Genomic DNA, 10,056 nt, shown 5'->3' with positions numbered 1-10,056 from the left:
TTCCTGCTTCACGCGCCTCCATCAGCTCCGTCAGCTCCTCCTCCGCCCCCCTCTCTATTCTTGAACTCTCCGGCAACACAAATCTCACCCTTTTCCTCTGGTTTTCCGGCGAAGATATCCCCTCTATCGCTTCCGATGGCCCGCCATTCTCGCATATCCTCACCCCTTCCACGTTGGAGGATGATGTTCCGACCACCGTGAGCCTCTCGTCAGTCTCTGATTCATCCGGGTCGGGTGAATTCTCCGGCGGTCTCTCTGATCGTATGAACTCTGCAATGCTGCAGACGAGGTCGTTCTCAAACTCAACGTCGTCCCTGTGAAGATCCCTGTAACCGTACCGGGCAATGCAGCGGTAGAAACGGTACTCCTTTGGGCCAACCCTTCCGACAAGAAACCGTTCTTCGGGTTTGACGTGTGGGACAGGAACTGATTTCACGCAGAGGAAGACAACCACTTGATGGAAGGCAGGGAGATTGGTGACAAAGTGAGAGAAGATGGCGGGAATTCCTGACACGAGCTCGGTGTTGATCACACCGATGCCACGGACACGGACAATGCCAAGGTTCGGGCTGAGGGTCAAGATCCAGTTGATGGATACTTTGTTCTGGACGTCAAACTCATACTTCTTGAGAGTCCCATAGTGCCATATGTACATTATGACGAGGAAGATGAAGGAGAGGGCGATAGGGACCCACGCCCCCTCGAGGAATTTGATGAGGGATGCCGAGAAGTAGAGTGCTTCGATCGTCCCGAAGAAGAAGATGAAGCCAATGGCAAGGAAAATGCTCTTTCGCCAGCACAAGACTATCACTAGTGACATCAGGCAGGTCGTTACCAGCATAACCGTTATAACCGCCAGTCCTGTCCGAAGAAAAAACATAAGGGGAGAGACCAAACACACAAGCTATAAGATATGTTGTCGTTTGGGGATATAACATTTGATTACCTGAGGCATTGCTGATGTGTTTGGTGTCACGGAAACCGATGGTGACGGCCAAGCACAAGAGCATGAGAGTCCAGTTGATCTCTGGGATGTAAATCTGGCCGTGAACTTTTGACGAGGTGTGGACGATTTTGACCCTCGGGAAACAGCCTAAAGCCGAGCATTGCTTGATGATGGAGAAAGTTCCGGTGATTATGGCCTGACTCCCCACCACAGCTGCCAGTATGGCGATTACCAGAACCGGCCATCTTATTCTCTCTGAATAAGAAAGTGAATGTGAAAATTGTTCAACCTCTTCCTTCGTTTAGTAAACTGAATTACAAGACAGAACGAGAGACTGGTAGGCAGAATCACGGGTACGTACCAGGGACGGAAACGTAAAACCCGATTCTGTAATCGCTTTCAATGATGTGGTGCTTAGAGAGGTAAGCAGCTTGGCCCATGTATGCAAGAATCAGAGATGGGTAAACCATGAAGGTGAAAGCAATCTGCAAGCAAATCATATGAACTGCAAAAGTTTCAGAAGAAGCTAAAACAAAAACACAGAACGATAAACTTATCAAACCCAGAAATGAAACGGGCAGGAATCTTTCGAGAGGACCAGTATTGAACTTGCCTTTATCGATGACTGAGAGAAGTGACCAAGATCAGCAAACATTGCTTCCGAGCCTGAAACCCACGAAAGAATCATCACACAATATGGTGGTGTAATTTCTGATCTAACCTCATGAAATAAACTCGATTCTTTTGTCACCTGTTATGCACAAAAGGATGCCTCCAAGGGACATCCAGCCGCCTTTGCGCGTCTTCTTGAGGAACTTGTAGATGTAATAAGGAGAGAGGGCTTTGTAAACAAGGGGGTTCCAGTGAAATATGTTGTACACTCCAATGGCGCTTATGCAGAAAAGCCAAGTGACTACAATGGGTGCAAACAAGAAGCCTACACGATGCGTCCCGTAATGTTGGAGCGAGAACAACAGTATCAGTATCCCACATGCAATTGGAACCTCCACGTCTGCAGAATTCGGTATGCAAAAAAAAAAAAAAGTCATGCACCTTGTTAGTGTCTTGTGAATTTTCAATCAACCATATAGCATAAGACAAAGAAGCTGACTCCATGAGTCCATTCCTTATCCAAAACCGGACCTACTTTTCTTGATCACCTAACTTCCCAAAGAGACAACCTTTTTCTTCAACTTTTATATTCCTCTCGACTTTATATTTACAAATCATATAAACCGCCTTTTTCCCCTCAACCACATTCATTATCTAACCATATAAGAATGGTATTAGCTTCACCTTCCACAGCATAAAGCAAACCTGCATTATTTTAAGTAACCTCATTTTGAATCATATACCTACTCAACCTAATTTACATTCCAGCCCGCCCCCAGCAGCCACGGTGATGCATGCCGTTTTGTTACACCTAAAGGGCTCAGAAGCGAAAAGGGTAACCGGGCAAGGGCCTAAACTTTCCAGTCCTGACTCTGTCGTTAGATCAACTATATGCAAGAACAGGATAGCCATATCTGACATAGAGCACCTGAATTTTCCATCTTTAGCTATCACAGAGCAAAACTGAAAAATCTCTAGTCTCTGAGTGTAGTATCAGCATAACAAGCCAAACGACCGAAACGCGCTATAAGATGAAAATTTTCAGCATGTAACCTGAGTGGTGATGATCCATTCAAAGAATCAAGAGAGCTTACATTGGTGATGCTCCTTTGACATGGATAACTCTAGTCCAGAGACGGCTGAGAAAACTGCAAACCAATCAAAGAAAGTTTCAGATAAGCCGACATTTCAGCCATGACACAGCCAAGTTTCTCTTTTTCCAACCCCCAATCAAAAGATACGGTGAATCCACATGACTCTTCAAACCAAGTTGCTAACTTTCAGAAAAACAAATCAGAGATGTTGCACACAGGCATATGAATGTTTACATGTGTGGATGCATCTGTATTTGCTTTTAGAGTTTCCAATTACAGAAGAATGGTGTCAAAATTGCCATAAAGTCCGCACCTTTCACTCTCTAAATCAAACCCCAAAAAGAATTCTCTGGTAAATAATTATATAAAAAAAAACTAACCCCAGGTCGTGAATTACACATCGAGTTTCCAGAATTCAGAACAATAATACCAAACAGAGAACCTTAGAATTATACATGAATATGTGTGTGTATCTAAAGATATGTGCATAATCATGATACCAGAAATTGCGGGCGTGAGAACGCCGTCGCCGATGACCATACAAGTCCCAATCAGCGCCAAAACGAGTAACATGTTTTGCAGAACGCTATACTTCTCGAGTGTATATTTCAAATTCAAACCCCACCCCGGAGCTTTTCTGTTCTTCGGATTTGCCCCAGAAATATTTCTATACTCAGACAGCTCCTCGTCAGCGAGCTGGCAATTGGGCAAGGAGCTAATCCTGGCATGGCGACACAACAGTGAGTAGAGAGCAAAGGTCCCGCCTTCGCCATTATCATCAGCCAGAAGAACAATAAAGACGTATTTGACCAATGGAATCAAGGTTAGCGTCCAAAAGACGAGGGACAGGACACCGAAGATCTCTTCGTTCGTCTCCGAGTGTTGGATGTCTTCTGCGAAAGTGCTCTTGTAGACATACAATGGCGAAGTGCTTAAATCGCCATAGACGACCCCCAAGCTCTGATAAGCCAAGGTCAGAACCGCCCACCAAGATTCCTTCTGCAGAAAACCAGATTTTGAATCGAAACACCGTAAGAAAAACGATTTCAAATTTTGTGACCTTACCTTAACCGGGTTGCTGCCGCTCACTCGTTCGAGATCCATGATGGGTTTTCTCCAGAATCACTCAAAACTCATTGCAGTAAGCCAAAAATCCAAACTTTCTTTACCAGAAACCATTATTTTGGGGCGAATGGATTGAATCAGTAGAAAACCAGAAAAAACAACGGTTTTTATGGGCAAGAAAAAAGAAAAAGATTAGATCTTTTCCACCCCCTGTGGCTGTGTGTTGAAACGCATGGATTGCACGGTACAAGGTTGGACCAATGTTCAAGGACCACCCAAGAGAGAAAACGCACAAAGCACACGAAGACGATTTATATAACTTCCCCAAATGCGTAGCCGTAAAAAAAATATAGGGTAGGTATTGAAGAATGTTACCAATCTTTTAGGAATTATGCAATACACATATGTGTTTGTACCGCCGATGCATACCAAATAATATATATATATATACACAAGCGTGTTGTATGTATTGTAGTGATGGATATGAGGGAGAGAAGGATTCTAATGGAAGATGGGTGGGGAGTGAATAGGCAGAGGTGCTCGTCCCACTTTTTTTACTTTTTTGTCATCTTATTGTTGATATTTATTTTTATTTTTATTTTTAAAAAAGATTTTATTTTTGTTGTTTGTTTGGTAGTACCGAGAGATTCTATTCTTCATAGAATACGAGGGTACCTCGTCGTCATCATCTTCCTGTGGCTTTGGAATAAATCCCACGAGAACCAGATGCTTTGTTTTGGTTCACTTCACATGAGAATCTTGTATTATTTCAAGGAACTGATTGTGTGACTTTCAGACAACGGATGCGTTGAACTTAATAACATCAAATAACATCACTCGATAAGAAATTTCGTCATTTAATTGCTGTAGAATGCAAATTAAATACTAACAGATATTCACAATCTTTATAAATCTTAAATCATTTTCAAGTCAGTGGAAGTAAAATCTTGAAAGAAATGAAGAATTAGTCTTTGTTCAAATATATGTGTGGTCCCCATGGAAATAAAAATCAGTAAATTCCAAATCAAATTCAATTCCATGATTTGTTTTTATCTAATGATTTCTAAGGGCAAAATCGGATTGGAAAAAAAAAATATATGGAGCCCGAAAAATCCTATTTCAACATCTGATTTTGTGTAAATGATTGAGGAATATGATCTTAGAAATCTGCCACACGTGATCATACTTCAGCTCATCCATCAACTTATTAATACTTTGATTATCCAGTCATACATTCTACACATTTTTGTAATAAAATAATCGTTTGATAATTACGTTTAACCAACATTAAAGATATCTAGCCCAAGTTTGGATGGTCTAGTGGTGAGAGAACATGTAAAGTATGCTCTCACCCTAGATTCAAATCAAAATATGGGGAAGGACATTCATCTGAACTTCTCCGGTCCTCTGGGAGATGTAGTCGGGGCAAAGGTCCGGTGAACTTCCGAATTATAAAAAAAAACATTAAAGATGTCCATGTATGCGTACACACACTCTATCACTTAAATAATGAGATACACTGAACATTATATACAGATATAAGTGTATAGACTCCAACCATACATGAAATGCATATGCCGTATGTTTATATCGATATGTATAAGCATAGCTTAATGTTAAATAATATTGGTAATAATATAATAATCAGATCTCAAAGTGACAGAAAAAGGGATAAAACAAATGCATAACTAAGCGAGTTTTTAGAATCTGGTTTCGTGTGGCTCATGCGCATTAAATTCGCCAGCTTAATCCCATCTAACCTTTATCATTAACTACATACGCGTATAATTATTCCGTATATGCGTATTTGTTCGACATGTATATATGTATGCGTGTTGTACATATATAGTTGTGTGCACAGTGTATGCATACATGTGTGTATATATGTCGAACAGTTTATTAAAGACTAAATACTTTTGAACTATAGCCTCAGACTGTGACTGTCCGCCCAAGTTATTTGGGCCTAAAGTAAGCCCAATCAGCGGGACAATAATAGGCTTCTCAGCCCAACAAATATATATTTAAAAAAACATATATATATCGAGTATATTAATCACATTCATTTGATTTCAGGAACAAGTTGCCCCAAAATCTGGAAAATTGATCCATCTTATCCAGTGGGAGAGAACGGGAGTCATAGACCCCTTATCTGCTTTCAACTTCGTTCCCCTATTCCCTGTCTCTTGCTGCAGCCATCTCATTCCAAACCCTTCCATGTTCTTTTCAGACATCACAAAACCCTAACGCCCAAATGTCAATTCATCTGGGCTGTTGTTGAACGCAGTCTCCGCGTACCCTTTTGTCGTTTCTTGAAGACTGTACAATGGCGGCAACTTTCCCTTCTCTCCCCGCATTGAATTTCGTCAAGTCCTCGGGATTTCTCCGAAAGAGATGCGTTTCTTCCTGGTCGAGCAGACATCTCACCGTTCTTTGTTCTTCCGGAAATGTCGGCGAAAGTGATCAATCCCAGCTTCAAAATAAGCAGGTCGGTTTCTCTTTTATGTTTTCTTCTCCATTTGTTTTCGAAACGTTTAGGTTGGAAATTACGCATTGTTGTGATGAATATGGTAAATTGCTGTCCTTTTAAAATGGATAAATTTGATCAAATTTCCATACGTAAATTCGCTGTTTGAACTTTGAAGCACTCCGCATTACAGGATAGATTGCAAAACTACTTGATGATGAGATCATGTTAGCGTTAGCCCCTGTTGATGTGAAAACTTCAATGTAAAGCACGAAACTTTGGCCTCGCAGTATCCGAAGAGATGAATTTTGCAATAGTATTATTGATTTCATGTATAAAGTTATGTGTTAATATAGCATTGAACTGCAGAGAGGGGCGCTGTCATCCTTGAAAGAATGTGCGATTTCCATGGCGTTGACTGTCGGGTTGATAACCGGAATACCTACCATAGATTCGGCTCCTAGTGCATATGCAGTCGAGCCAGCAATTCCGGACGTATCAGTGTTGATATCTGGTCCACCAATTAAGGACCCGGGAGCTCTTCTGAGATATGCATTGCCTATTGACAATAAGGCCATTAGGGAAGTACAGAAGCCTCTTGAAGATATCACAGATAGCCTCAAGATTGCCGGTGTTAAGGCCCTCGACTCTGTTGAACGAGTAAGGAGCTTCTCTTAAACATGTGTATATATATATATGTATATACGCTTCGTGTAACTTATTCTGCGGATTTAGAATCTCTGCTAGAGGTATATGTCCGATATTGAAATGGAAAAAAAGTTCTGCCTGGACAGGATCGGAATTGTTCCTATTGTGTAATAATGTCTTTGCATTGCTGTATAGAATGTGAGGCAAGCATCTCGATTGCTGAAGCAAGGGAAAAATATGATTGTGGCTGGTTTCGCTGAATCTAAGAAAGACCATGGAAGTGAATTGATCGACAAGCTCGAAGCTGGGATGGATGAGCTGCAACAGATTGTGGAGGAACGGAACAGAGATGCAGTTGCTCCAAAACAGAAAGAACTTCTACAATATGTTGGAGGGTGAGTTACCTAACATTCGAAAGCATTCATCATTGAAGAAAAAACTCGTCTAGCTTGGTTCGGATGAATGCCCAGGTTTTCATTGGAATTGAGATGGGTTTCGACACACAGATATTAGCTATTAAAACAGATGATATATTGCATTGATGGTGATGAAAATTTGAAACCATGTAATTGACGTTCTGCTCTGTTTCTCAAATGGGAAATAATTCTGAGGGATTATATCGCAATTGTTCAAGAAACGATCTGTTTGTTGGGTGTAAAATCTTGTTGAGAGGAATGTGTGAGAAAACTTAAGTTTCTGTAGAAGAGAAGGTTTTGCTCATTTAAACCTTCGTCATTGACTGCAGCTGAGATGATGTTCGTGGGGCATTCGGTTTCTCTGCAGAATTGAAGAGGATATGGTTGATGGCTTCCCATATGAAGTCCCGGAAGAGTACCAAAACTTGCCTCTTCTCAAGGGTAGAGCCACTGTGGACATGAAGGTCAAAGTCAAAGACAATCCAAACCTCGAGGAGTGTGTATTCCGCATAGTTCTTGATGGCTATAATGCACCTGTTACTTCCGGCAACTTTCTCGACTTAGTGGAGAGGCATTTCTATGACGGCATGGAGATCCAGAGAGGTAATACACTACCCTCCGAATGCATGTATCCCATATCTTGGATATTGTTTCGGAAGGGTTTTAAATTTTTCGATTTTGCATCAGCTGATGGGTTTGTCGTGCAAACTGGAGATCCAGAGGGTCCTGCTGATGGGTTTATCGATCCAAGCACAGAGAAAACTCGTACGGTTCCTTTAGAGATAATGGCGGTAGGCGAGAAAGTGCCTTTCTACGGTTCCACCCTCGAAGTAAAGCCTCTCTCTTCTTCCCATCTCTTTTGTCATTGTCTATTTCCTTTCTCCTGGTGCATTATATATATATATATATATATATATATATATATATATATATATATCATGGATCTTGTTTGAGCCAGGGATACAATCAGTAGCATTCCTAAAACAAATATCTCCAAGTTGTGCAAAAGATTTAAGCTTTGGATGTTTTGGCTCTTGGAACAGGAGCTGGGTCTCTACAAGGCTCAAACGAGGCTTCCTTTCAACGCATTTGGGACCATGGCAATGGCTAGAGAAGTGAGTTCACGTTCCTGAGTTTGTTTCCAAATGTATAGAGAGATAACGTGATGTTTCTACATTCACATGGCAAGCAAAGTATTAACATGTGAGGTTTTCTTGTGTGTAAAAAAAAAAAAAAAAAAAAAAAACAGGAGTTTGAGAACAACTCCGCGTCAAGCCAAGTGTTTTGGCTGCTCAAAGAAAGTGAACTCACTCCCAGCAACGCCAACATCTTGGACGGTCGGTATGCTGTTTTCGGTTACGTAACCCAGAACGAGGATTACTTAGCTGATCTTAAGGTCGGTGATGTTATCGAATCGATCCATGTCGTCTCCGGTCTAGAAAATCTTGTTAACCCAAGTTACAAGATTTCCGGTTAACAACCGGTTTATTTTCCCATGTACTACTACTACTCACGTTGCTCATTTCCCACGTCTGAGAGAATTCAACCGGTTTATTCGGTACGTACGTTATGGAACGAAGCTTTACTATTCAGTATTCGCTAAACATGGTGCTGTACTATTCGCTAAACATGGTCAAAATCTGAATTCTCTTGCACGTAAGACGTCGTCCGAAGGAAAAAAACAATAGAAGTTAATCTAATACGACCAACCAGAACCAGAGACGCGAGCTTTTTCTGTTTGGTGTCCTGTATAACAACGTAACAGAAGGCATTCATCCTACAGACAAATCCATTTCCTATAATAAAACAGACATCAAGTAAAATTCATTATGGTAAAGGTAAAGGTCATGGCCCTCGGTGCCGGCGGAAACAGAGACAGCCTTGTTGTTGGTCGGGAGGGATCATTCCGCCGCCTTTGGAGGTGTCAATGGCTTCCAACATGGTCACCACCTCCTCCATCTCCGGCCTCTTCTCGGGGTTTGCGTCCCAGCATCTCTTCATCACGTTCGCCAGCGCGCTCGGGCAACATCTCGGTATCTCTGGCCTCAGATTCTGTTTCACCGTTTTCTTGTGAACATCTCGGGCTTCAAAGGAAGACTGAGCGAAAGGGTTAAAAAGGTAAGTTTACCTGGCGGACAACGGCCGAGGTGACCTCGGAGAAGCTGAGGTCAGGGTAAGGCATGTCGCAACAGTATATCTCCCATAAGCATATCCCGAAGCTGTACACATCACACTTTCTGTTGTACGGATTCCCGTTTAGGACCTGATTTGGGTTTCAGCAAACCAAAGTTTTACAACCGATTCACTGTAACTGAAAAGGAAGAAATGAAATGAATAGTACCTCGGGGGCCATGTAACCCAAAGTTCCGGTCTCACCAGTCATGTCGTTGGGGTTAGAAGCCTCGAGACGGGCCACACCAAAGTCGGCTATCTTGACAGTACGAGTCTTGTCCAATAGCATGTTTTCAGTTTTCACGTCTCTATGCACTATCTTCTTCGAGTGAAGGTAGCTCAACCTTGAAGAAAATATACAAAACAGAAAGGGTGTTTAAACCCGATATCAAAGCTAATAAGCAAATTCAAGTGTATTTGAGTAATTTGATATATATATTTGTAGCTATGTATACTTTGAACATATATATATATATATATACAAATTATAATATACCCTCGGGCGAGATCAAGGGCAAGTTGGATGACGACTTTGAAAGCGAGTTTGCGGCGGCGGCTCTTGATGAGGTAAGACTTGAGGGCACCGCCAGGACAGTACTCCACAACAACACAGCACACATTGCTCGGCATTCACATCTA

At 41.7% G+C, this 10,056-nt stretch overlaps 3 protein-coding genes across 3 annotated transcripts in view; 1 reads left to right on the top strand and 2 right to left on the bottom strand.

Moving 5' to 3' along the window:
- Positions 1 to 4,167, bottom strand: part of LOC104802405 (potassium transporter 8) — a 4,591-nt gene extending 424 nt beyond the window's left edge. Inside the window, exons 1-8 of the mRNA XM_010526007.2 lie at positions 3,718 to 4,167; positions 3,153 to 3,651; positions 2,653 to 2,706; positions 1,698 to 1,958; positions 1,560 to 1,612; positions 1,308 to 1,431; positions 947 to 1,201; positions 4 to 861 (exon numbers count right to left, since the gene is read on the bottom strand). Coding sequence (XP_010524309.1) covers positions 4 to 861; positions 947 to 1,201; positions 1,308 to 1,431; positions 1,560 to 1,612; positions 1,698 to 1,958; positions 2,653 to 2,706; positions 3,153 to 3,651; positions 3,718 to 3,756 — 2,143 coding nt within the window. The 5' untranslated portion in view covers positions 3,757 to 4,167. The remainder of the gene's footprint in view (positions 1 to 3; positions 862 to 946; positions 1,202 to 1,307; positions 1,432 to 1,559; positions 1,613 to 1,697; positions 1,959 to 2,652; positions 2,707 to 3,152; positions 3,652 to 3,717) is intronic.
- Positions 4,168 to 5,801: 1,634 nt separating this feature from the next.
- LOC104802404 (peptidyl-prolyl cis-trans isomerase CYP38, chloroplastic) lies at positions 5,802 to 8,833 on the top strand. Its single transcript, XM_010526006.1, has 7 exons — positions 5,802 to 6,202; positions 6,551 to 6,841; positions 7,025 to 7,224; positions 7,613 to 7,848; positions 7,933 to 8,075; positions 8,289 to 8,360; positions 8,495 to 8,833. The coding sequence occupies exons 1-7, from the start codon at positions 6,041 to 6,043 to the stop codon at positions 8,720 to 8,722; spliced, it is 1,332 nt and encodes a 443-aa protein (XP_010524308.1). The 5' UTR covers positions 5,802 to 6,040; the 3' UTR covers positions 8,723 to 8,833.
- Positions 8,834 to 8,916: 83 nt separating this feature from the next.
- Positions 8,917 to 10,056, bottom strand: part of LOC104802403 (serine/threonine-protein kinase HT1-like) — a 2,892-nt gene continuing 1,752 nt past the window's right edge. The window contains exons 4-7 of the mRNA XM_010526005.1: positions 9,914 to 10,049; positions 9,587 to 9,761; positions 9,374 to 9,508; positions 8,917 to 9,297 (exon numbers count right to left, since the gene is read on the bottom strand). Of these exons, the coding sequence (XP_010524307.1) occupies positions 9,091 to 9,297; positions 9,374 to 9,508; positions 9,587 to 9,761; positions 9,914 to 10,049 (653 nt within the window). The 3' untranslated portion in view covers positions 8,917 to 9,090. The remainder of the gene's footprint in view (positions 9,298 to 9,373; positions 9,509 to 9,586; positions 9,762 to 9,913; positions 10,050 to 10,056) is intronic.

The sequence above is a fragment of the Tarenaya hassleriana genome, unplaced genomic scaffold, assembly GCF_000463585.1.
Source record: "Tarenaya hassleriana unplaced genomic scaffold, ASM46358v1 Cleome8, whole genome shotgun sequence".
Lineage (NCBI taxonomy): Eukaryota > Viridiplantae > Streptophyta > Magnoliopsida > Brassicales > Cleomaceae > Tarenaya > Tarenaya hassleriana.
This window is presented reverse-complemented; position numbering and strand designations above follow the sequence as displayed.